Source organism: Vombatus ursinus, unplaced genomic scaffold (assembly GCF_900497805.2).
Source record: "Vombatus ursinus unplaced genomic scaffold, bare-nosed wombat genome assembly UNPS02014798.1, whole genome shotgun sequence".
NCBI lineage: Eukaryota > Metazoa > Chordata > Mammalia > Diprotodontia > Vombatidae > Vombatus > Vombatus ursinus.
Genome location: NW_020954576.1, coordinates 46,936,218 through 46,962,732, shown reverse-complemented (window position 1 = coordinate 46,962,732; position 26,515 = coordinate 46,936,218). Strand labels below are relative to the sequence as shown.

Below are 26,515 nucleotides of genomic sequence, written 5' to 3'. Positions count from 1 at the left end.
ATTATCATTGAGGACAACCATGACATTCCACGTTCCTTGAATGCTTCTTACATCTTCCTCTGGGGGCATTTCCCTTGTCCTATGTCCTAGAAGCCGGTAGGGGGCACAGTGGATAGAAAGATCATTGAACCTGGAGTAGAAAATAAGAGTTTGAATGCAGCCTCAGATACTTACTTAGCCTTGTGACCCTGGGTAAATGATTTAACTTTTGTCTGTCTCAGTTTCTTCAACTTTAAATGGGGATAATAAAGCACCTAGCTCCCAGGGTTGTTGAAAGGATCAAATGGAATATTTGTAAAGCACTTAGCACAGGGCCTGGAACATAATTTATATGTTAACATATTTAATTGATTTATACTTAATAAAAATACTTGTTTGTTTCCTTCCATTCATCCTATCATATAGGTTATGTTCCTAGTCCTTTCCTCATAGCATTGGGGGAGGAGCATTGAATCTGAAGACACAAGACAGGTATTTAAATCCATGATCAAATGCCTACTAGCTGTGTGGCTTTGGGAAAACCAATTCCCTTCTCCAAATGTCAAAGTTCTTATTTACAAAATGAAAGAGGATTCAATTCAACAAGTATTTATTAAGCACCTACTATATGCCAGGCACTGTGCTAATAGAGGGGGATGCAGAAAGAGGCAAAAGGCAATCCCTGCCCTCAAAGAGCTTACAGTCTAATGTGGGAGATAACACACAAACAGATACAAAGCAAGGGTCTCTTGCTCTCCTAGGGCAGCTAGGTGGAGCAGTGGTTAAGACTCTTCTTGAATTCAAATCTGGGTTCGGACACTTACTAGCTGTGTGACCCTGGGTAAGTCACTTAACCCTGTTAGCCTCAGTTTCCTCATCTATAGAATGGGCTAGAGAAGGAAATGGCAAACCACTGCAGTGTCTTTGCCAAGAAAACCCCAAATGGGGTTACGAAGAGTCGGACACGATTGAAAAACGACTTAATCTTTTTATTCCTTTCAATACTCCCCTTTCCTTTGGCCTTCCTTCTGCTAGTTTTCCATTTCCAAATTCGGAAGCAACAACCGCGGGGACAGAGTAGACATACGCGGCAGGTAAAGCCTGGAGAGTGGCAAGGGGCGAGGGGATGCTTTCGGGGCCCGCCCCTCCCGCCGTGCGTCATCACGTCGGCCCTGGGAGATGTTCCCAGGGGCGTGCCTTGTTGCCCCGGTAACCGGGCCGCTATCCCCGCCTCCTCCTCCCCTCGGAGCCTCCAGCCCGGCCCCGGGGAGGGCGGGCGGGGAGGAGGGAGCAGACGTGTGCGGGCGCTGGCGGGAGCGGGCGTCTGTGGCCGGGGCTCCCGGGGAAGCAGCGCTGGGTAGGGCTGGGCCGGGCCCCCACGCCATCCCCGCCACCGCTGGCGGCCTCGGCCAGTCCTTCCCAGGCCCCCTTCTCCCTTCGCCGTGGAGGGGTCCCGGGCCGCGCGATGGGCGGTGCTGCCCGCGGGCCGGGCAGAAAGGATGCGGGGCCGCCGCGAGCGGGGCCCCCGGCCCAGGAACCTCGGAGGTAGGGGTGTGCGCGTGGGGCCGGGTCTCTGCGGAGCTGGGGGGAGAGGCGCAGCAGGAAAAGGAGGAAGGGGACCCTAGCAGAGAGGAAGCGAGCCCCAGGAATGAGGAGGGGGACTGGACTTGGGGAAAAGGGGCAACAGAAAGGGGGCGTAAGGGGACACCAGCAGAAGGGTAGAGCCCCCAGGAGATGAGATGGGGGTGGGTGGAAGAAGAGGGGTAGCACAAAGAAGACGACCCAGCAGAAAAGTGGGACCTAGCAATGGGGAAAGGGCACCCTAGGAGGTGGGGAGGGGGAAATTGGCATGAGGAAGGGGGGCCAGCAGGAAAAGGGGAGACTGGGTTTGGGGAGGGGCACTCCTGCAGAGGATCGAGGTCCCCTGTAGGGAAGAGCATTGCAGGAGATTGGGAGGGGTCTGGGCTTGGAGTAGGGGTGGCCAAGCAAAAAGGAGAGACTACTGGGTTTGGGAAAGGGGACCCCAACAGAGGGGAAGACGGGGAGACGGGGAGACGGGGGTTAGGTTTGGTAGACATCACCCAGACACCCCAGCAAAGGAGAGAGGGAACTTGTTAAAGCTTTGTGAGCTCTCTGGGGAGGTGTTTGCAACCTCCACCCCCTGCTCCCAGTTGTAGGTTCCCTCCTTCTGCCTTCTGCCACCCAAGAAGGGGGAGAGAGTTGGAGTAGAGCCTAGGAGGGGAAAGAGAAGGAGGGGTTATCCTGAAAGAGGAGCTAGATTGGGAGGCATAAGCCAAGGAAAACTGAAAAGCCAAGCCATTTGCTAACGGGGGAAGCTGGGGAGCAAAATTCCTTCAGAGAATCCCTGTTGGTCATGGGAGATAAAAACAGGACTAAACACTTGGGGATTTGCACAGTGGGGTGTGGTCTGGCTTTGGAATAGGTAAGATGCCCCAATAAGACTTTTTATAGTTACTCTTTTTCTAATTCTTTTCCCCCTTCACTTAGTGTTTTGGGGGACATTCCTATCTTTTATTTCCTCTGCTGTTTATATAATTAGATGCTTTTTGGTGCTAGTAGGAAACCACAGGATTTAAAGCAGGAGGAGACCTTTTGGACTATCTAGTCTAGCCCTTTTCATTTTACAGATTAGGAGACTGAGGCTACAGAGGAGTCAAGTGGACCAAGGTCACAGAGATATTACCCAATGATTCAGGTCTTTAAGTGTCTTTCTTTTTCTCTATACTGTCTCTGCTTGTCTGGCTGGAGCATGTTTTCTGCAGCCCATTGGCAAAGTGTCAGGCAGTCTAGAATTCTTAGCCCTTGCCAATGAAACAAAATTCAATTAAAAATATAAATTAGTCCAAATATACCACATTTGAACAATACCAATTAAAAAAAAATCTTTTAAAAGTTTTTTTGCTGGTATTTTAAACTATTTCCCCAAAGACAATTTGCAAATAACCTCTAAACTCCAAGGCTAGAACTGGTTATGCAAAACAGTGCATAAAAAAAAAAGATATTTTCCCCCTTCCTCTGTAACATAGTTATCAATGTACTCTTATCATGAGATATAGTTACATTATTTTTGGTGCCTGTGAGTAATTCAGTTACATGACTTATTAAATGTTTTGCCTTAAAAAAATTTTTTTTATTACTTAGCTGTTTGAAAAAAAAATTAAAATAGTACAGAAATCCTTGGTACCATAGTCTATCAGTAGGAAAAATAATGTGGCAAAATGTACCAAATGCAAATGCTTAAGAAATCTAAATTCTTAGTAGCAGATAGATACGTTAACCAGTGGATTAATCAAGTCCTTTGCCTCTCTAGGCTCTTCATATAGTCATTTCTGTAGTCTTTGTTCATGAATGTGGTTCCCCTGCCAGAAAGTGAAGTGGGGAAAAAAAAATGTAAAAACTTGATACATTTTGTGACTTATTCACTCCAATTAGCTTGGTATCTGTAATCTTTTTTTTTTTTTTTTTTTTTTTTTGTATCCCTGTCAGGCAGGGAGTGGGAAGGAATTGCCCTACTCATTTTCTAGACAGAGAATCTGAGGCCCAGGGTGGTGACTACTCCAAAAAAGCACAATCAGAGGTAGATTAGAATCCAATGATTCTGCTTCCAGTGTTCTTTTCCATCTTCCTTACTTTCTAGGATAAGGTTTTTAACTTTAGGTCTAAACTAACCTCAATTTTGCAGCAGTATGGAAGAAAACCTTTTCACTAAACAATATGTATAACTTACAAAAGAAAAATGTTTTATGTTATTTGTGAAATGAGACCTGTGTGAACTGTTAATTTTTAAATATAGGTACAGAAATGAAATCATTTAAATAAAGGAAAAGAAAAGAAAATTGCTCTACTATGTTAGTTCAATTAATCATTGTTAATTGTATTTGATGTCAAGGAGTTCTTACTGTAGCTATCAGAACAGTTCCTTGGGAACATAGTTAACATCAAAGCCTTTTTTTTTTTTTGGGAGGGGGAATGCCAATCAGGATGACTGTTTCCGACTAATGTTTGCTTAATGTTTTCAACTAGGTTGGGAGATGGTGTGTATGATACCTTCATGATGTTAGATGAAACTAAATGTCCACCTGGCCCAAATATAGCCTGCAACCCTTCTGAACCAGCTCTACCTAGAAGATTGTATGTAAGTAATTTAGCTATTCTTTGTACTCTACTAATTGTTTTGTTAAGAAGGAAGCATTACTAGACCTTCTGAGGACTTTGTCATTTGCTTTGTCACGGACGATGATATACCCTCTGATCCTGTTTCTCAAAACACTTATGTCCTCATTCCCACCGCCCCCTTACTATGGCTCCTGTGTGCATGTACTGAATGATTTTTGGAACCAAGCCCAATTTCCATCTTGATTACTGCAATAAAATATAAATCACTAGGGGGAAAAAAAAACCAGTGTGCTACTTTTAAGTAGGCAGTGTTTATTTTCAAATTGTATAACTACAAAAGATCCTTTTGTGAAAACCACTGATAAGTTTTGTGCTTTCCTCTCTCTGCTAGTTTTCCTCTACAAGATATTAGGAGTTCTTACAGATGCTTGATAACATCAAGATAGGAACTGGAACTGTGATTTAATGATATAGAGAAATCCCATGTTACAAACTTCCCTCTACCAATGCGGTGTTGGAGTATCCCAGAGTGACTTGCCCAGCATCATATAGCCAGTATGAAGTGGAACTTGAACCTAGGATTTCGTGGTTTTGAGGCTGGCTCTCTATTCTCTATGCTATGCTCTGTCTCACCAGCTACTCCAAAGCTCATTTGGCATTGGATTGCTTTTTTAAGGGAAGTGAATTTATCTGCTAATTGTACTTAAGTAAGACTAGTGGCCCCTGTGTAAGCTAGGTGTTAGGAAAGAGCTGTCTGGAAATTAATAAATTTACTATGGTTCTAACATTATGAGCAATTGAGTTGATTATATGTGATAGTCCTCATTTATGCTTTCCTGTTTTAATATCTAAGATGGTTTTTATAAGAAAGGAAAATCACTCATCTTCATTCTCCTCCTTAAGCATTATTCAGGTTTTGCTCTGTTTAATGGGAAGCCAGTGTGGAATCATCCTTTTTACTTGTTACTTTCTAGACGAATAGTATTTGAAGCATGTGCCAAGAACATAAGGCCAGACATTTGGAAGACCAGTCATTCTATTTTTATCTCTTTTCTGAAGTACAGTATCATTTCCTTCCCATTCACAGCATACAGTGGTTTGCTTCCTGGGCATGTAAAAACCTCTTAACAGTTCCATAACCACCATACCCCCGGATAGCCATCAGATCTCTTAATTGCTCAAAGCCACCATATGGGGTTTCTCAGGGAAACTGAGTGAAAAAAGTGAACTACTTTTAGAAGTGGGTTACTTCATCAGTCATCTGACTCAAAGGGAAGTTCATCTGAATTCTAGTTTAAGCAGCCACTCTGCATTCGCTTAATAGACCCATCCTGCTAACAATGCAAAAGGTATTTAATTCCTGTCACTTTGTACTCAGTATGCTATTAAATTTTTGTCTACTAATTCTAATCTACATTCTAGTCTCAACATTTTTTAGATTTGATTGTAGATTTAAAATTCTTACTTTACAGCTATGTAGTGTATATATATATATGATATGTATGTGGGATATATATGTGTGTATACATACATATTTATGTATATATGTTACTAAAGGGATGCAGACAGCTAGATGGCTAAGTAGATGGAGTGGAAGACTCATCTTCCTGGGTTCAAATCTAGCTTCAGACCCTTACTAGCTGTGTGAGCCTGGGCAAATCGCTTAACCCTATTTTCCTTAGTTTCCTTATCTGTAAAATGAGTTGGAGAAGCAAATGGGTTCCACTCCAGCATCTTTGCCAAGAAAAACCCCAAATGGGGTCACAAAGAGTGACATCAGCTGAAAAATTACTGAACAACACAGCAGTAACTAAAAGGATGACAGACATGGATGGACTTCATAGCTGGCTACAAAGAATGATATAAAATAAAATCCTCTTTTGAGCACAATAATAATAACTAGCATTTATATACTGCTTTGGGGTTTGTAAAGTTCTTTCCATTTTGGTCCTGTTTGATCCTCATAACAACCCTGTCAGTTAGGTGCTATTGATTTCCTGATCTAACAGATGAGGAAAGTGAGGCTGAGAGAGGTTAACTGACTGGACCAGGGCTACATAGTTAATAACTATCTGAGGCAGAATTGGAACTCTGGTCTTCCTGATTCCAAGTCCTGTGCTCTATCCACTGCTTCATCTAGCTGCTATCCCTATCCCCTTCCTCCAATTAAATTTTGTTGTTTAAGAACATTTAATATGTACATTCTATCAATAATTATAAATATGATGTGTTAGCTGGTCACACTTGAGGTGGACTGGCCATGTTTGGTTTAACATCTGTAGTAATTGGGTATGTTTAGAATCAGATACAAATTGCCTTGTCACTGTGACCAACCCTAGAATAGAAATGTATAATGTTCCGTAGCTAGTTTATAGTCTAATATGCTGAGTGCGCAGTGGAAGATTTTCTTTAGAACAATGGAAAGATTTTATTTATAGCATAGGGCGCTTAATTCCTAATTTATATGAGCCAAAATCTGTGTTAGTTGCACAAAAGGAAAACATCCATTGGAAGGACCCCTCCCTGCTTGGAAAAAAATTCCCTAACTTCATGTCTTTGATGAAAACTTTCACAGACATTAGTGGGAATTTTTCAATTCCTTTTAAATAGTATCCTCTATCTTGATTTTATATTTCTATGGAAACAAAATCTTTTACTTGTTTTCCTGTTTTGTTTGCTAAGGAAGAGCCCTTCCCAGTGCTCTGCATCTGAGATGCGTTGTTGTCATGAACATAAAGGAAACCTTTCAAAATGAGCTTTTTATATATAGATGTATGAGGTAAAGGACGCAGCATGTGCCCATCCTCAACTATCTTCCCCACCAGCCTGTTTGTTGTTGACTCAAATTCTACAATTTCAGGTTTATTGTTTTGGGGTAGGGTGGTGCAGCTAGATGGCACAGTGGATAGGGTGCTGGGCCTGAAGTCAGGCTGACTCATCTTTGTCAGTTCAAATCTGGCCTCAGACACTAGCTATGTGACCCCAGGCAAGTCACTTAACCCTGATTGCCTCAGTTTCCTCATCTGTAAAATGGGCTGGAGAAGGAAATGGCAAACTACTGTAGTATCTCTGTCAAGAAAACCCCAAATGGGGTCATAGAGAGTTGGATACAACAGAAATGGCTGAACACCTGCAGCAAAGGGCATTGGTTCTTTATTAAAATAGAGAGGTAGTACATTAACTTGAATAGTTTCCCTAGATGAGGGCACCCTTGGTTTTGTTTGTTTGTTTGTTTGTTTTTTTGTTTTTAGGCAATTGGGGTTAAGTGACTTGCCCAGGGTCACACAGCTAGTAAGTGTTTGGTCTGAGGTCGAATTTGAACTCAGGTCCTCCTGACTTCAGGGCCAGTGCTCTATTCACTGCGCCACCTACCTGCCCCGGGGGCACTCTTGTTAGCTGGGGGCTGGAAGTAGTGTAAGAGTATTGGGTGCTAGGTGGGGAATAAAGAAAGGGGAGGTAAGGGATACTGAAATGGAGACTAGAGGGTTCTGCCGAAGACAGGCTTTGCCAGCTTCTCCATTTTGCTATAAGTGAACACTGAAAGTTCCAAAGATAAGTAAGGAGAAATACTAAGTAAGATGAAGAATGTAAGAAGTAATGATTGAAATGCATACAAATATTTTATCATTAATAAGTAGATCTCAGTTTTAATGAAGCTAATGAAAAATAGGCAAGTTCTTTCTATAGTTCAGCATAATATAGGCCTAGAATAGAACACCAGAATTTTAGACCTGAAAGAGAGCATTTAGTTCAAACCCCTTAGTTGTATGGAGGAGGAAACTGAGACCCTTGCTGCCCCTAAGAGTAGGAGTACTTATGTGGCTTTCTAAACTTATTGAGTGGATACACTGTTTACTAATACAATCTAACAATTACGTGTTTGGGTTCAGTTGTTTAGTGTCTAGTTCTATTAATATCGCTGCTAAACCATAATTTTGGAACTAGGGACTGAGACTGGCTCCTAGCTCACCTCTTTATTTTAAAACTAAAGGCCAAAATGGGAAACATCTGTGGCCACATTTGTAATGACTGCTCTGATGTTGCTTAAGAGAGTGTAACACTTTTTTTTTTTTTTTGGCAACTTGAGACATTGGTGACCTAGAAGTAGCCAAGGATTAATTAATAGCCCTTACGTGGAGTATTATTTGAGGAAGCTGCCTGCAATCTGCAACCAGTTATTTAAAGCTGCATTTCATCCATCTTTTTTTTTTTCCCCTTCATATGTTTTCTTAGCCTGGATTTGATTTGATTTACAACAAGCTAGGCCATTTTGAATACCAGTGGCTTTTTTGCTGAAGTTATGATTAAATTCCATTTTCTAAAGGTATGGCCCTTTTGGATTATCATCTTATGATGATTATCACATTACTTATGGACTCTTGAGACCAGAACTCTGGCTTAGGGCCACTGCCTTCATCTAAATCAGGGGTTCATCCTTCACATTATTTGGGACATGGACCCTGTTTTGATAAAGCCTACAGTCCCCTTCTTGGAAGGTTTTTTTTTAATGCCTAGAACAAAATATATAGAATAACAGAGGAAACTAATATATTGAAATACAGTTTTCAAAATACTTTTTACAAATAAAAACCAGACTGAGTGGGTATCTGTGGACTCTAGATTAAAAACCTCTGATCTAAAGTGATCTGCCAAATAGGCAAACAAGCAAAACATGATCTACTTCTTCTTCTAGAAGGTATAAAATTGGCCATATTATGATCAGGGCTCCAGTTCCTTAAAATGTACCGAGAATAACTCTTTTGAGATATCTCAGGGTTTTAAATCTCTTCTTTCCCTTTTTCTGTTCTGTTCTTAACCTTTTCTACATCATTCATACAAATGGTTCTTGACTCTTGCTTTTAATTTTTCTTTTTCAACCTCTAACTTTAACATTCCCTTTGAGTAATCTTTCTGTGGAAAAGTGAGAGGAGCTTTCCTCTGAAGAATCACTGCTTCAGAGCAGCTAGGTGGCACAGTGGATAGAGCACTGGCCCTGGAGTCTAGAGGACCTGAGTTCAAGTTTGGCCTCAGACACATAACACTCACTAGCTTTGTAATCCTGGGCAAGTCACTTAAGCCCGATTGCCTAACAAAAACAAAAACAAACAGACAAAAAAAGAATCCCCTGTGTAGTCTATGTAGTAGTTCTCTAGCCTGTGCTGGGAGACCTGCAGTGATGGGAGCTCATGGTCTGTCTCTCAGGCAACCTGATCCACTTCAGAATGGCTTGATGGGGAGTTTCTGTTCTTATGTGGAACCTGCACTTACCCCCTTTGTAACCTGCACCCTGTGAGGCCAAGTGGAACACGTCTAATCTCTCAACGTGACAGCCCCTTGCATACTTGAAGAGAATAATCATCACCTCTTTTCTCTGTGGGAAACATCATATTGTATAATCTGGAGGTCTTTCACCATCCCAGTGGCCTTCCTCTGAATGCTCTTTAGCTTACTAATGTTCTTGCTAAAATGGGCTGCCTAGAACTGGACATAGTACTCATTACATCTCAGTGGTTCTATTTGCTGGGTCCCTCAGTGCAGCCCAAGATTGAGTGAGCTTTTGTGGCTGCCATCTATATTGTTCATGGGATTTAAAGTTGGAAGGGACCTTAAGGTCACCTTGCCTAACCACTTCATTTTTTTTTTTTTTGCTTGTTTTGCCTTTTTTTGTATCACCAGTGCTTAGCATAGTGCCTGGCAAACTGACAGATTGAGGAAATTGAGGCTTTGAGGGGCTGAGTAACTTGTTCAAAACCACCAGATAACCCTAAGTGGCAGAGCTGGGAGTCCTGGCCCCAACTCTAAATCTGGTGGTTTTTCCACCAAGCCGAGTAGGCCTCCAAACCTCTAAGTCTCTCTCAGATACACTGCTAGGTAGTGACACTTTCCCCATATTGTAATTATGAAATGTATTCTTTTCAATCCAAATGTAATTTGCATTGTCTATATTAAATTTCATTTGACTAGATTCAGCTTTATATACTAGCTTGTTGAGATATTTATTTTTGGATTCTGTCATCCAGTGTATTTGCTGTCTTTCAGCTTTGTGTCACCTACACACTTGAAAATTATAGATAGTTATACTTTCATAGCTTTTATACCCTTATATAAAGGCTTCATCCAAATTCCTGATTAAACAATGTTATATAGCACAGATTTCAAGGGCACTGCACTAGAGACCACTTCCCAACCTGACATTAGATGATTAATGACTGTTCTTTGGATCTGGCCATTCTATGAATTCCAGATCCCAAAGTATACTGTTATCTGGCCCACATCTCTCTATCTTTTTCACAAGAATAGCATGAGACATTTTGTCACAAACTTTACTTAATCTAAGTAAAATATATCTACAGCATCTTCCCGGTCTCTCAATTTTGTGACACTGTCAAAAGAGGAAGTTAGGTTAGTCAGCCATGACTTGTTCCTGATAAAACCATTCACTCTAAATAGTTGTCATCGTTGTTTCCATGGCTAGATGTGCACTAACCAGTTGTTTAATGATAAATTCTAGAGTTTTACCAGGAGTCAAAGTCAAGGCCACTGTTCCATAATTTGTAGATTCCTTTCTCTTCCCTTTATTGACAATTGGAGTAGTCTTTGCCCTTCTCCAACCTAACAGGACCTCTCCCAATCTCCAGGATCTTCAAAAGCTCGCTGAGAGTGGCTAAGCAACCACAACTGCCAAGTGTAGTTTATTGGTGACTTGAACTCATGAGTGAAAATGATAATAATAATAACAAGAACTAACATTTGTACAGGGCTTTAAAGTTTATAAAGAACTTTCTAAGTATTACCTCTCTTTTTTTAGTATTGTCTCTTTTGATCCTCATAATAACCCTATGAAGCAGGTGCTATTATTCTCTACCTTCTGAAGAATTGAGTTATCCTTTTCTGATTTGGGCAGAGAAAGAAAGCACTAGAAGAAGTTGGGATAACTGAAGTCCCCCGTCACAACTGTGATGATACTTCCATGCTGTGCTTGTGATCTTTTCCTCAGCTCTTCTTTCTGGCCAGGTGCTCAGTAGTATATACTTAAATGACAATTTTTTTTCTGTTTTTGCTTCGTTGATCTTCACACAAATTTTCTACACCATGCTGCCTTCCCCTCTGGTACCTGAATTTTCTCACATGAGTATTTCTTAATATATCCAGACCTACTCTTCCCAGCCTCCAAACTTATGCTCTTCCTTCTGAATAAAGTATATCCTTCCAGGCTCTTTTTCAGTCACGGATCTTTCACTCCATTAAGCGTGAGACCTCTGAGGTCATATTTGCCTGAATTCATTTGGATAGATTGCTAGTTCATCTTCCTTATTACTCATCCTTTTTTGTATTTGTCAGGAGATATCTGAGATCATGAATTTCACTGCTTCTTGGCTTTGGCCACCCCTCTGGGTGTTACTCTTTGTATTTTCCTTCCTACATTGTAGCTATTTTCTTGGGCAGTTCTTTCCCTTTCCCTTCCTTTTTAATTTAAAGCCGTTTTGACTAGATTTGCAAGACTCCAGATGTCTTCTTACTAATCCATTGTACACTCCATCCATGGCAAGAGATGGTCATTTCTATTTTAAACTATATTCTGCTATCTGTCTGTTCTGTGAGAAGCAGCCTGGTTAGTACAGAGGATTATTTCCAGAAAGTTGACCACCATGTAATGAATGTTTTTAGACAAAAATTATGTGACATACACACATGGATGCAAACATGGTTAGCCAACGATAGAAAACTCTTTGTATTGAATTTTGTGGTACAGATTACAAGTTGTACAGATCAAAGAAAGTGGAGGGCGTTCTGCATTTGGAGTAGCCTCAGATAGTTCAATGGAGGTGGTGAGACTTGAGCCAGCCTTTGAAAGTTGGTGAGATTTGGATAGGGAGGGGAGAGAACATTGCCAGCATGAGCAATAGTACACAGACAAGAACAAACATGGCATATGTGGGGGACTTTTAGGAGACTAACCTGATGGAAGCAAACATTTTGTGTTGGGGAGTAGGGGGATATAATCTTGGATAGATAAGGTAAAGACAGAGTATGGAAGACCCTAAAAACCAGAGAGAAAAGTTTGGACTTGATGCAACATCCCCATTGTACAAACTTGGGAATCTTAGACACTGAGATATTAAGTGGCCTAAGGTCTAATAACAAACTATTGGCAAAATCAGGACCCGTAACACTGATTTCCTGATGCCTAGTCTAGAGGTCTCTAGTTCAATTTTCTTTCTCCCTTTGGGGTTATTTTAAGTTTAATAAAGGGCATTATTAAATTTAAGAGTTTATGGAATTTTTGTATGGTTCATTTTCTTTCTGAGTAGTTTCACATTTTTTTCTATTGCCTTTTAAGTCTCATATATCTTCTTCTTTCTAGATTACTACTGAAAAGCTAACAACCAGCCACACTCAACCAATCCCAAATGGAGGTGACATTAAGGTGGAACAGCTGTTTCAGGAATTTGGCAACAGAAGAACCAGTGCATTTCAATCCGTAGGAACAAATACCTCTGAAAAGTATCCTCCCACCATTTCTCAGGGTAAAAGTTCAGATAGTTTGAACACTGTCAAATCTGGTAGTTCATCCAAAGGGCTAAAAGTGGTACCTCTGACTCCTGAACAAGCACTAAAGCAGTATAAGCATCACCTGACTCCTTATGAGAAGCTAGAAATCATCAATTATCCTGAAGTTTATTTTGTGGGTCCAAATGCTAAGAAAAGGCACGGCGTCATGGGTGGCCCCAACAACGGGGGATATGATGATGCTGAGGGAGGCTACATCCACGTGCCTCGAGACCACTTGGCTTATAGGTACGAGGTGTTGAAAATCATTGGCAAAGGCAGCTTTGGCCAGGTAGCTCGAGTCTATGACCACAAACTTCACCAGTATGTCGCCCTGAAGATGGTTCGCAATGAAAAGCGCTTTCATCGACAAGCAGCTGAAGAAATCAAGATTTTAGAGCATCTCAAGAAACAGGATAAAACAGGCAGCATGAATGTTATTCACATGCTAGAAAGCTTTACATTCCGGAATCATGTCTGTATGGCTTTTGAATTGCTAAGCATGGACCTCTATGAGCTGATAAAAAAGAACAAGTTTCAGGGATTCAGCGTCCAGCTGGTGCGCAAATTTGCTCAATCTATCTTGCAATCTCTGGATGCTCTCCACAGAAACAAGATCATTCACTGCGACCTGAAGCCAGAAAACATTCTTCTAAAACAGCATGGCCGCAGCGCAACCAAGGTAATTGACTTTGGGTCCAGCTGTTTTGAGTACCAGAAACTCTACACATATATCCAGTCTCGTTTCTACAGAGCTCCGGAGATCATCTTGGGAAGTCGATACAGTACGCCTATTGATGTTTGGAGCTTTGGCTGCATTCTAGCCGAACTTTTGACTGGACAGCCTCTCTTCCCTGGAGAGGATGAAGGAGACCAGTTAGCTTGTATAATGGAACTTCTAGGGATGCCCCCTCCAAAACTTCTCGAGCAAGCTAAGCGTGCCAAGTACTTTATCAACTCCAAGGGTCTTCCTCGATATTGTTCTGTGACTACTCAGGCAGATGGGAGGGCGGTCCTTGTGGGCGGGCGTTCACGCAGGGGTAAGAAGCGAGGCCCACCAGGCAGCAAAGACTGGGTAACAGCGCTGAAAGGGTGTGATGACTACTTGTTTATAGAATTCTTGAAAAGATGTCTTCATTGGGACCCCTCTGCCCGCCTGACCCCAGCTCAGGCCTTAAGACACCCTTGGATTAGTAAACCTGTGCCCAGACCTCTCACTACAGACAAAATGTCAGGGAAACGGATAGTAAATCCTGTGAATGCTTTGCAGGGATTGGGTTCCAAATTGCCTCCGGTCACTGGAATAGCCAACAAGCTTAAAGCTAATTTAATGTCGGAAACTAATGGCAGTATACCTCTGTGCAGTGTCCTGCCCAAACTCATCAGCTAGTAGAGAGTGATCTGTGTGAAAATATGCATAAATGATATTTTTAATCATCCTGAAAGCCTGCAATTTGGAAAATATAGCATCCTCGGAGCCCCTGTGTTTGGCGGACAAGACTTTTTTAAAGGCAAAACTTTTTTTATATGTATGGAAATGAACTTTTCAAGGGCTAATTATCTAACCACCTTGTTTCAGTCACATTTCAAAACCTATTAAATTACTTTTTATAGGTCAGTGTACTTTCTTGGTCAATTAGTTTAGATATACTTTAGTGTGTTTTATTGAGTTAAATCCCCCTCTCCTGGGACAAAGTACATAGAAAAATGTGTCCTGGCTATGATCTCCATTCTAACCTAGCATCTCTTTCCATTGGTGAGCAGCTGAGGAAATCAAAATGTTGGAGCATCTTAAGGAAAATGATAAAATACGAAGTATGAATGTTATTCCTTTACTAGAAAGCTCCACATTCCAGAATTATATTTGTTTGCCCTTTGGATTCATGGTGAGGAGTGAGGGTAGGAGTGGAGATGACTTTAGGAATATGGTGGCAGTTGGATGATATGGAGAACCAAAAAATCTCTTGCCCCAAGAAGATGTTTTCAGGTCTTTATTACAGATAAAAGCTCCCATGTGGGAATGATGGGGAAAAGAGAGACAGGTCCTGTGGGTCCTATTCTTTTTCTCCCAATACCCAAGATTCAACTTCTTCTTTTCTTATGCTACTAACTTGTTTTCTAGAAGCTCAGAGAGCATAATAGCCTTTGTTCCTCATTCTCATAGTGACCCTGAAGATTCATTTGAGAACTGAAGCCCAGCCCCAAGACATCTCAGTTGTTCCATGGTCACCCACAATGCTAGATGCAGAATCAGCACTGAAACTCAGGTTCATTGACTTGCTTCTCTGTATACTAAGTTGCCTCTTTTTTTTTTTCTTTTTAGGCAATTGGGGCTAAGTAACTTGCCCAGGGTCACACAGCTAGTAAGTGTCAAGTGTTTGGTCTAAGGCTGGATTTGAGCTCAGGTTCTCCTGACTTCAGGGCAGGTGCTCTATCCACTGTGCCACCTCGCTGCCCCATAAGTTGCCTCTTAATATACTTCCCTTTGGCTCCCCTTCTCCACCCCAATTTTCAATACTCCTTTCCCCAAACCCAATCATGTGAACACAAACAATTTAAGTGATAGAAAACTGGTGTCAGGAGAACCAAGAATGCAAAGTAAATGCTTTGCTATTATCCTCTGCCCTCCAGCACCCACCATTTTCCATCTATCTTTCCTCTCCATTCCTGCCTTAACTGTCATTTAAGGTTACATCCTTGATTCAGGGTAGATTTTGGTGAGAAGCAGAGAGCTTTTATTTGTACAAGAGTCAATTTCAATATCCCAAAACTTCAACCTTCTTTATCAGATACGATTGAAAATGTGAACAGTGGCAAATAACAATCATTGCTAGCCAAGTGGCTTGCTTAACCCTGGAGGAAAAGCAGGGATCATTTTCAAATAATTCACTTATTTCTTGTTGCCTTCTTTTCTCCTGTCCCTAGTCCCACTAACACTCATCTGTAGAACAAAGATCAATGGCCTGCTTAATTCTTTGGGATGGATTCTCAGAATGATCCATTTCCATCTTTTCACTATTGCTGTATATATAAATTGTAACTGCATAAATTACCTGGAAGGGAATTCCTTCCCTTATTCAATGGGGGGAGGGGGAAGCCTGGAATGGATAGTTTCTAAATTGCCTTCTAGCTATAAATCCTATGATCCTGGGTTTCTGATAAATCAAAGGAAGAAAAATGTTATATGTGTTTATGAATATACTATTCAGGTCTGAAAACATCCCTGATTTCCTTGGGAAGCCCCAGTAATCAACAAACATGTGTAAAGTGCCTATTATGGGTCAGGCTATTTTGGTAGTTTTCTAAACTTTAGTAGACTTCAGCATGGCCTCAGTCTTCAAAGCAGAATGGATCTTTGAAAAAATAGAGATGGTAAAAAGTGAGGCTGGTACTTCCTTATAAATATCCGGTTCTTCTTTTTTGGTGACTGAGAAGAAAGTTTTGCATCTAACTAGCACAGCTAAGAAGGTCCTTTCAAAAACAAACCACAAACACCATTAAAAACACTGCTTATCTCCAGTTGTGGTTTGCAGAAGGAAGACTTCTCATCCAGCTCCTGCAGATCATTTGTACCTCCTGCTGAGTTCTCTGGCTTCTTGGGCTGCTTGTTTGGGAAGCTTCTTCATTATCTAGACATAGCATAAGTTGAGGGCACCATGTTAACTTATCAGGATGAAGGCACACTCTAAGCAAGTTCGGAAAGACCATTGACATCTTTTTTAGGGGAAAAAAGACATAGCTTGCAGAAATTTTGTGCTTTAATTTAAAAGGCACTTACTTTAGTTCAGCTGGCAATTTCTACAGTTGCTGGGCCCCCAGGTTGGGTGCTTCTATTGAGAGATTTCTGTGTCAGAATATTTTGACTTGACTTTGGGATTACCGAAACTCAGCCGAGTGGGAGGAAAAGCTAGTAGGAACAGAGCTGATGAGATTAGGAAGACAAATGTTGGAAGGCACTGGAAAGGTGAAGTGCTGTGTCTTTTTGTTCAAATTTTGCAGCCCAGACAATGACGCAGAGTACAGTCATTTTGACTTGGCCTTTCTGCCTTGCAAGAGCTGATTGCATTTGGGAAATTGCAGGAGAGTGGGCAGTTTTAAAGCATTCTGGTTATTGTACAGATGGTTTTGAGGAGGTTTTTGGATGGGTGTGATGGGGAGAAACAAGTTTCTAGCTGTATTCTATGTGGTAGGTTTTTAGTATCTGCTTCCATCATCATTATCATCAACATGTACTTGTTAAGCATTTATTACATTCCAGGAACTGCTTAGTAATGGGGATATAAAGAAAGGCAAAAACATGGTCCCTGCCCTCATAGAACCTTCTTAACTACTAGAACATTTTATTACCCAGCAAGCTCTATGACTTATTTAGGTGATAATCAATAGGATTTTCAGTCAAACAGTCGCTCAATTAAATTAACCAATTTGATGGATTCTCACCCCACACTGAATTGGTGACCAATAACAGATGAACAAGCCAAGCATTATATCATCATCCACAAAATTAATAGAACCGGAGGAGGGCTTGTAGCACATTGGATAGAGCTTTCAGAAATGGAAAGGCATGGAATGACTTGGAATGAGAAAGCCTGGATATGTTCAGATCTTTTTTTAAGGAAGGAGGGCCCACAATAAAGATCACTTAAAATGACCAGGTCAATAGGTTTCTTGGCATTGCAACAATGGCCCCAGTATTTCTCACTGTAGGCTTTGTAACTAATGAATCAGGTGGAGAATATTACGAATTTTGTTCCTACATTTATCCTGGGTGTGCCACAAGGTCCCTTCCAGCTCTAAAGTTTTTATTCTTTGTGATCTCACAAACTATCAAGAAAGACAGTTTTGGGAGCTTTACCAACTCTTAAGATTTCCAACCAAAAGAGACTGGCTAACCCTGTTACTCCTCCCATCAGACTTAATACTGCCTTCTATACTCATCATTAAATTCCGTTCCTTGTATTAGAATGTATACTCCTCACTAAGGGCTCAAGTCCTCAGTATATTTAGTACAGTGCCGAGCTCCCTATAGGTGCTCAGATTCACCAATAGAAATTTCATGTGTGTGGAAGAAAGTTTCTGGTCCCTGTATAAATTATAAATCTTACTGTCCCTTTTGGTCCCTTGTCATAGTGACCCATGAAATACCCTAATTTTCTTTTGAGAGTGGGATCAGAAGGCAGATTGGTGAAGCTGCCTCTTCCAAGTCATTAGATAGATTTAAACTGATCACTGAAAAAAAAAAAAACCAGTGCCATGTAGGCTCTGCTTTCCCACAGAGTGGTCCCAGATATGAGTCAAGACGCCCTTGCAGTGTTCATCCACCAGGATAATGAGCTTTTTCCTTTGGCGTGGCTGTATCAATGTGTTGTTTTCCTAGGAATTAGAAGGAGTTTGGGGACAGCCAAGTCAGCTAGTCAATCTCATAAGGTTTTTGGTTTCCGTGACATTTAATCTGTTGAGAATGGGGTGCTTTTGCGTAAACTGAACAACAAAAACAAAAAAGCTTAAATAAAAACTGCCATTGGGCATCTGAGTTTGGAGCTGTGATAGCTGTTTGTATCGAGAAAACTTTTCTGTCCTGCCTAATTCTAATAACTAGGTATAATTAAAGTTAAATTTTGGGTAGCAGCTGATGAACCACTCTAAATTTTACTTATTAACAGAGTATTACTCCTACCACTCGGGTGAATAACAAAAAGTTTTTTCTTACACACTGAATTTTTTTTCTCGTTCTATCTGTTGTTCAGTTCTGAAAACCGAAGAGCTGGAAAGGAGACCAGTACCAGAACGTTCATGGTTACTCTTCCTCCTTTGCAGGGCTCTCTAAGAGTAGCACACATAACATTCTTTTGTATCAGGTGCACTTGACATGTAAACACAGCAGCATTTTTCCATCATCTCATCAGTGTTTCGTCAATGTCTAGCCAGAGATTACAGATCACTAAAACACTATAACATGCTATACATAGTCACAGCCAGGGCAGACATCAATGAAAAAGGATTCTAGAGTCTGAACAAATAAGGAGTGGGACAGGACTGGAAAATTAAGAGTTGTCCACTGCCAGCACCAAGCTACAGACTGGATTGGCTGTACTTTTATAGTCCTTTTAAAAACATCTCTCCCTCCCCTGCCCTGTGGTGACCTCAACACAACTGCAGTCCTGAGGATTTGAATGAACTGACTTATAGGTCCAGCCTCCAGCCACAATGCACTTAGGGATAATGGGTCTTTCCAATTGTGTGTCAAAATTAATCTTGCTAATTTCAGAGCCCACACTTGGTATATCCATTTAAGGAATGAATACAATTCTGTCCTGCAAAGGCATAGTCTCCAAGATAAGGCAGAGCTACAAATACATTGTCTAGACTTCCCAGAAGGGTGGAATTGGATTCAACATAGCTTGAAACATGGGAGAGAAGCATATTTGCACATGGCACAGCTGGACATGAAGTCATTAAATCCTGGGTTCAGATCCTGCCCACTTACTAGCTATGTGATCCTGGGCAAGTCACCCTCTCTGCCTCAGTTTCCTTATCTGTCAAAGGAAAGGGTTGGATTCAATGACCTCTCAGGTCCTTTCTAGTCATAAACCTATGATTCTATGGACAAAGTAAGCCTGGCCTCTATGATGCCTCATAGTTTTTTGCACAATGGCTACCTCTTCTAGGAAACTTGCTTTTATTTTAGTGAATAAGAACCTTTATTTCTCCTTTATTGTGCTGTCCCTTCTCCCCTCATGACCAAAAAGATTAGGGTTGGATGAGGTTTTTTGGGAAAAACCCAAACCCCCAAATCTGGCCAAGGAATAGCTTTGGGTTGATTTTTTTTTTTTTTAAGACTCAGGATATTAGTCTCAATTCCTAACCTTTTTGGGATTGTTGAATTATTTTACAATGAGATTGATTCTGCTAACACTTTTTCTATTAATTTTTTTAGGTGAGCTGTTGCTAAGTTTAGGAGGAATCAGTTTTAGAGGGTAAACAGGCTCTGGGTTAAATATGCTTTTTGCAGATGACATGTGAGTTTCATTGGGAACTCATAGCCTATTTCTCCAACTCTACTCCAGCCTGAAGTTTTCAGTTGGGTAGAGTTGGAGAAATAGGCTATGTAGGCAAAGGGTAAAGGGGAGGATTTAGGATGGGGAACACCACCACTACACAACACCATCACAAAGTTGTTCATGGCCTGGTCTTATGGCCATAAGAGTGTTATGGTGGAAAGAAATGGTATAAATATGCACATTGCTGGTGCTCTGTCACCCAGTTGGGACCTTGCCTATCAGCCCTCTGGTCTGGTGTTAGCAGGGGGTCCTCCCCAGGCCTCAAGCTTGGCTTTAAAGATTAGGTTTGATGGAGCAGCATAAAGGTTTGGGTGCTTTTCTCAGCCCACCCACACTGAGTCCCTTTAATGGCTGAAGAAATTGAAAGAGAACAAGGAAAAGGAAGAGAAAGAACAGGCTATAGCCTCACCTCAGCTTCTCCTGGATGAATCCTGAGCCATTTTTTGCCCTGGCAACTAAGACTGATTTGAGATGGAGCTGATGTTTCCCTTTCTTTAGACTTGCTAACTGAGAAATATACAGGCTTTCCTTCTGGATGTAGGGCTGTGTCTAGCACCTGAACAATCCTCTAAGAGTCTGAATTACACTTTTTCAAAATTCCACTGGTCTCTTGAATTTGTGAATGCCTAAACATAAGATGTATGGACTGCTGGACATACTATTTTCCAGGTGAATACTCAGCCATTCAGTCTTCCTGGGGGAGTTAGCATACCCCTATGGGCTCCCACAGTTTTTTCTGCCATTTAAGGGGAGAAAGAAAGAGACAGAGAGAGAGAGAGACAGGGAGAGAGAAAGATTGATTCAGACTTAGGGAATGGAAGCCAGCTACTTCCTGGATGATTGGGAAATGTGTGTCAGGCAGTCTGACAGCCAGGGCAACTGGACTAGGACAACTCTGGGAGGTTGTCTATGTTGGAACCTGCCCTTTCTGACCCTGTCCAGTGGGGAAGGAAGCATCAGGAACCAAAGGGTTCAAAATTACTTAGGGATAAGGCCTCATGGAAATCTGACCTGCCTGTTCTCTGAGTTCTGCCCAGTTCTGCTTTTGGCCCTGGTTCCCTGGCTGCTGAAGAGCTCTCTGATGAAGGAAAAGGTCCAGAACAAACATTCTGCATCTGAACTCAGGTTCTCATCATCTTTAGAATGATCGATGGAGTTCCAAGTGCTGATATTAGAACCAGCTTTGTCCCTAATGAGGTTAGTGGGATCTCGGTCAAGTTACTAAAGGGCTCTGACTCTTGATTCTTTCCCAGCTGATTTGAAGTGGGTAAGGTTATAGGCCATTCGTTTAACAAATATTGAATATCCACCATGTGCAAAGCATCATGCTAGATAAGTTCAAAGGAGTGTTTTGTTAAAATGCAGAACAGTAACCTACAAATTTCAGGCACTCAGGGACTAGAAGAAATCTGCCTGTGTCCTTGAGGCTGCAGGTTCCCCACCCCTGAAAGTAGGCAATAGGTCAAAAGAAAATTTAGTTTTGCTTATTCCCTCTTTCCTAGGTTCTTGCAGAAGTGGCTATAGTGAGGGGAAGTCGTTGTCAGAGGGTGTGCTCTGAGTATGTCCACTAGAGAGGTAATGGCTTGTGACCTGCATTTAGTTACAAGAAGAGCATAAAGGATTAAACAGAGGTGAAAAGAATGAGAAGGTCACACCTTCCCCAGTTGCAACTGGTGGGCCATGGAGTCAGAGAATAAATGACAGCTGTCACCCTTGGGATTTCATGAAGATGGGGCTTGATTCTTCTCATCATGAGCCCTCCCAAATCCTACCCTAAAAGTGTATCCCAGCGATTCTAACAGGTGGAGAAGCCTGGATGAGGAACCTGCTGCCCCCATGATTCCTCTTCCCTTTCTCTTTTCTGCTTCCCCCGGCAACTGGCTAGCTTTGGTTGCTGTTTTGCCTGGTTGCTAAATCAACATGTTTTATTTCTGTCCCACCAACATACCAAAACAGAGTCCGGGGGACAGAGGTGAGTGTGTGGAATGGACTAGGCAACCTCAGCTGCAGGGTGCCTTCTCGCTTGATTGGAGCAGCTGCTCCCAATGACTATCTTTGGCTCCCTTCCCTGCTCAGTCCTCAAGACGCCCTTCTCTTCTCTAAGGGACCACCTGCTAAATAATGTTGTGGAGGTGCCCACAGAAAGGACCAGATTCCACACGGTATGGAAAAAACTTTGCAGTTCTCTGAGAAGCTGAGAACTAGCTCCAAACTCTCCCTGCTTGCACTGAAGCAGGTCTAGAGCATCAGTGACGGGCCTGGGCTCTGCAGTTATGTCCTCCACACTTGGTCTGCATCTCACCGGCTATTCCACAAGCCTTCCTGAAATAGTGGCTGGGCAGCAGCTGCCATGGCCCTCCCTCTCCCCCTTCTTCCTCCACTCCCTACTCTTTCCCCTTTCCCTCTTAAGAGTCAACTGTATTTCAAAAGGGTTTCCAGTTTGAGCCTAGAAGAGAGATGGAGAATAACCACAGCTGCAGAGGGGGAGGGCTTAGGTTTCCCCATATCACAGAATTGTAAAATTAGAAATACAAGAGGTATCAAATCTATGAGTATTTTAGGCCCTCCTTGGAGTGCTCAGACTTTCCCAGTGGTAAGGCCCAGAGAGAGTCCTTAAAGCATACCAAACCCACTCTTCTTACCCATCCCCATTCTGCTCTCCATTCAGCTAGGTGATACAGAGGTTGGAACTCTAGACCTGACATCAGAAAGACCTGAGTTTGAATTCTCTTTGGACACTTATAGATTTGTAACCCCGGGCCAGTCACTTAACCTCTGTTTGCCTCAGTCTTCTCATCTATAAAATGGGGATAACAGCACAACAGGGTTGTTGTAAGGGTCAGATGAAATAATAATTGTAAAGTGCTTAGCACAGTACCTGGCACATAGTAAGTGTTATTATTTTCCAGAGGTAGTTTCATGATGTTAAAGAGAGCATTTGGCCATGAGACAGGAGATCTGAGTTCTAGCCCTTGCCCAGCCACTAGCCAGGTATATGACCCCAGGGAAAATCATTTAACTTCTCTGGGTCTCAGTTTCCTTATCTGTAAAATAAAGACTAGATTATTTACAGGGTCCTTCCAAGATCTACAACTCAGTGATGCATTTAACAAATATCAGCTGAATATTTGTATTGTGTTGTATTTGTGTTGTATGTTCTGACTGTTAGTAGCCTAAGCCACCTCCTCAAGAATGCTCCCAGTCTTTTAATAATCAGAGCTGACATTTTTATATCATTTGACCCTCCTCATAAGTAGACACTATAAGGAGTTAGACCCATTTTATGAATAATAATAATTTCTATTCACATAGCACTTTGTAAGGCTTACAAAGCACTTTTTATATACATTTCATTTAAGCTTCACAACAACATGGTGAGGTAGGTATTATTATTACCCCCATTGTACAGATGAGGAAGCTGAGGCTCAGAGACTTGTCTATGGTCACCAAGCTAGTAAGTGTCCGTAGCAATTTATAATCAAATCTTTCTGAGTCCAAGTACAACCTTGTATCCCTTATACCACATTGATGGTACCAGAGGTCACCATCCCCTATTCCCGTTCTTGCCCCTTTTTCCTCCATCACAGGTGCTGCCTGTTTACCAGCCCTCCTTGCAATGCTCCAGCCCCCTCTTCTCTAACCTATTGTGCCCATTCCTAGCCCCAATTGACAAAGTGGGAAACTGAGGCTCCAAAAGGTAAGATATTTGCCCAGTGTGATACATGGCATTAATAGCAAGGCTAAGGTTTATATCCAGGTATTCTAATTTTTCCCTTCCAGTAAATATTGCTGTTTAAGATGAAATGCAGGAAATCAGAATTCTGTTACATCTTTTATGCTTTATTTCACTGCTCCCTTTCTTTCCCCTCCCACTGTTGCTCCCTCCCCAAAAAAGAGCTGAGTGAGCACTTCTTTTTACCTGTCGAGTCTGGGGGGAGGGGACTAGGTCAGGCGCCAGACAGGTCTTGCACACAATAGGAAAACCATATCCAGACTACTCTCTCCAGCCTTGGACCTAGCAGGAACTAAATAGCCTTGTGTGCCCAGCTCGAAGGTCTGGACTGCATATGTTTCCCTGGCCAAATGCCAATCACACGAGCTGCTGCTGGTAATTGAGTGAGCCGGGATAATCTCCCAGCTCAAGTGTCTCTGCTGGCAAAGGGACCCGGCTTGGAGTTGGGAGTGTGAGATAAGGGGGGAGGTGGGGATTGCCAGCCTTTCATTCTGGGACCTGAGAGGTTTGGGAGAGGCGGTGGGAAGGGGCAATTCAGGCCAAGCCCGGGATCCTGCCAGGAGGACTTTGCCCCAGGCAAAGAGCACGGCACAAATTTGACTTCCTCAGTCAGCAGGGGCTGGCAGTGGAGGGGATGATCAGAATGGGCGAAGGCTGGGCCAGACGCTGGGGTGGGGTGGGGTGGGGTGGGGGCTCGGAGGTGAGAAGGCACTCAGCTTGGCAACCTTTTTTTCTCCAAACTCTACCACCCCACAGCTTCCCACTAGTTGGGAATGACTGAATGGGGTGATTCCTGTTCTGGCAAGACTGGGCTGGCCTGATGGTCTTCCTACGCCCAGCTTCACACTCCCAGTTTTCCAATCTTCACTCCTGCCCCGCCCCCACCCCCATTGCATAGCAAACATGCAGGGAGCTTTCCTCCCACTCCCCCTTACCACAGCAGGTAGTAGTAGTCAGGTCCCCCTTCCAGTCCTCAGTCTTGGCTTCCCACCCCCCATCCCCACACACCCTTGGGAGCGGCAGGGCATCCTGGGCCAAGAGGGGGAGGCGGAGCAGCTTCCAGGCCCCTCTGTGAATCAAACTCGGAGAAGCACATGGTGCCCTGGGGGCCGCGTGGCTGCTTTTCCTTAAGAACTGTAACGGGGCTTGGCCCAGGATTTGTCCACAGCACCCTCTGCTGGCCTTGTGACATTGTGGCGACCTGGGCCTGCGGAGAGCCTCTACCTCAGCCTCTGTCCAGGCTGCAGAGCCTCGGGCCTTGGTTAAAGGATTCATTTACTCAGCCAGTCGCAAAATCAGATTCCTTCTTGTAGCCCAAGGGGAATCTTGGTGCCAAAACTTCAGTTTCGGGAAATATAACCTGAAGGCATTATCAAAAATTTAAAAGAGTTGGTTGTTAAAAAGATTTTCATAGCAGCACTTACTTAGCAAATAATGCCTACAATTATATAGCACTTTTGTATGTTATTTGATGCTCACAACAACTCTGGGAAGTAGGTTCTATTTTCCCTATTTACAGATGGGGAAACTGAGGCTGAGAGGTTAGGTGACCTTCCCTGGGAAGGAGTAGAACTCATGTCTTCCTGCCTTCAAGTCCTTGATTTAAATATGTATATGCATATGTATATGTATATGTACATGTATATATGTATAATTTTCCCCAATTACATGTTAAAACAATTTTTTTAAATATTCTAAAAACTTTTGAGTTCCAAATTCTACCCTTCCCTCCTCCCTCAAGTTCTTGATTCTAATGATAGTAGTAACTGTCATTTATATAAGAGCTTTAAGACTTTTTTGTTGTTTTTAGCAAATAGTATGCTTTGATCTGCATTCAAACTCCATAGTTCTTTCTTTGGGTGTGGATAGCATTTTTCATCATGAGGCTTTTGGAGATGTCTTAGATCCTTGTGTTGCTGAGAGGGGTTAAGTCTATCACAGTCAGTCATCACTTAATGTGACTGTTACTGTGTACAATGTTCTCCTGGTTCTGCTCACTTCACTCAGCATCAAACCATACAAGTCTTTCCAGGTTTTTCTGAAGTCAGCATGTTCATCATTTCTTATAGCACAACAGTATTCCGTTACATTCATATATCACATTCACAATTATGATAACTATGTGCCTTTCTTTTCATCCCCCACCCCCCCGTTTATGCTTTTCTTTCTCTTTCTCCTTTTCCCTCCTCACTAATGTTTTGCTTTTGACCACCACCTCCCTCAGTCCCACCTCCCTTCTATTAGCCCCCCCCTTTTCTATCTCCTTTTCCCTCCTACTGCCTATAGGGTTTGTTAGATTTCTATACCTAACTGATTATGTTATTCTCTTCTTGGGCCAAATCTGATGAGAGTAAGGTTCAAACAATGCTCATCTCCCTCCCTTCTTTCCCTCTGCTGTAATAGGTTTTTGTGCCTTTTCCTGTGATGTAATTTACCCTTGTCTGACTCCTTCTTTCCTTTTCTTTCATTACATTTTCTTAGTTAGATCAGATTAATTCACTTACTTGGATCCATTTAACCTGCTTGATTAGATTTTTTTCATCATTACATCAAAGTCAGTTTATACCCATCCTTTTATGTATACCCCTTTTACATGGTGTAATAACAAGACAGTTCTCAGGAGTTACAAGTGTCATCTTCTCTTGTAGGGATGTAAAGAGTTTGTCCTTATTAATAACATGTTCTTACTTTCTGTCCCATTTACCTTTTTAGGTCCCTCTTGAGTCTTGTATTTGAAGATCAAATTTTCTGTTGAGCTCTGGTCTTTTTATCAGGAAGGTATGGAAGTCCCCTATTTCTTTGAATATCCATCTCCTCCCCTGAAAGATCATGCTCATTTTCTCTGGGTAGTTGATCCTTGGTTGTAATCCAAGCTCCTTTGCCTTATGGAATATCATATTCCAGGCCCTATGATCTTTTAATGTAGAAGCTGCAAGGTCCTGTGTAATCCTGACTGTGGTTCCAGGATATTTAAATTGTTTCTTTCTGGCTGCTTGCAGTATTTTCTCTTTGACCTGGTAATTTTGGAATTTGGCTACTATATTCCTTGGCATTT

At 42.1% G+C, this 26,515-nt stretch overlaps 1 protein-coding gene across 1 annotated transcript; it reads left to right on the top strand.

Annotated features, from left to right (window-relative positions):
• Positions 1 to 1,444: 1,444 nt before the first annotated feature.
• On the top strand, positions 1,445 to 14,284 carry DYRK3 (dual specificity tyrosine phosphorylation regulated kinase 3). The gene is made up of 3 exons (XM_027871260.1): positions 1,445 to 1,524; positions 4,024 to 4,135; positions 12,482 to 14,284. The coding sequence occupies exons 1-3, from the start codon at positions 1,445 to 1,447 to the stop codon at positions 14,054 to 14,056; spliced, it is 1,767 nt and encodes a 588-aa protein (XP_027727061.1). The 3' UTR covers positions 14,057 to 14,284.
• Positions 14,285 to 26,515: the final 12,231 nt, after the last annotated feature.

Bases quoted from the DNA above. Each gene is read 5' to 3' on its own strand.
- DYRK3 (XM_027871260.1), top strand. From the start codon at position 1,445: ATGGGCGGTGCTGCCCGCGGGCCGGGCAGAAAGGATGCGGGGCCGCCG. The intron at 1,525-4,023 runs GTAGGGGTGTGC...GTTTTCAACTAG, and splicing joins CCGGCCCAGGAACCTCGGAG to GTTGGGAGATGGTGTGTATG. The intron at 4,136-12,481 runs GTAAGTAATTTA...TCTTCTTTCTAG, and splicing joins CTCTACCTAGAAGATTGTAT to ATTACTACTGAAAAGCTAAC.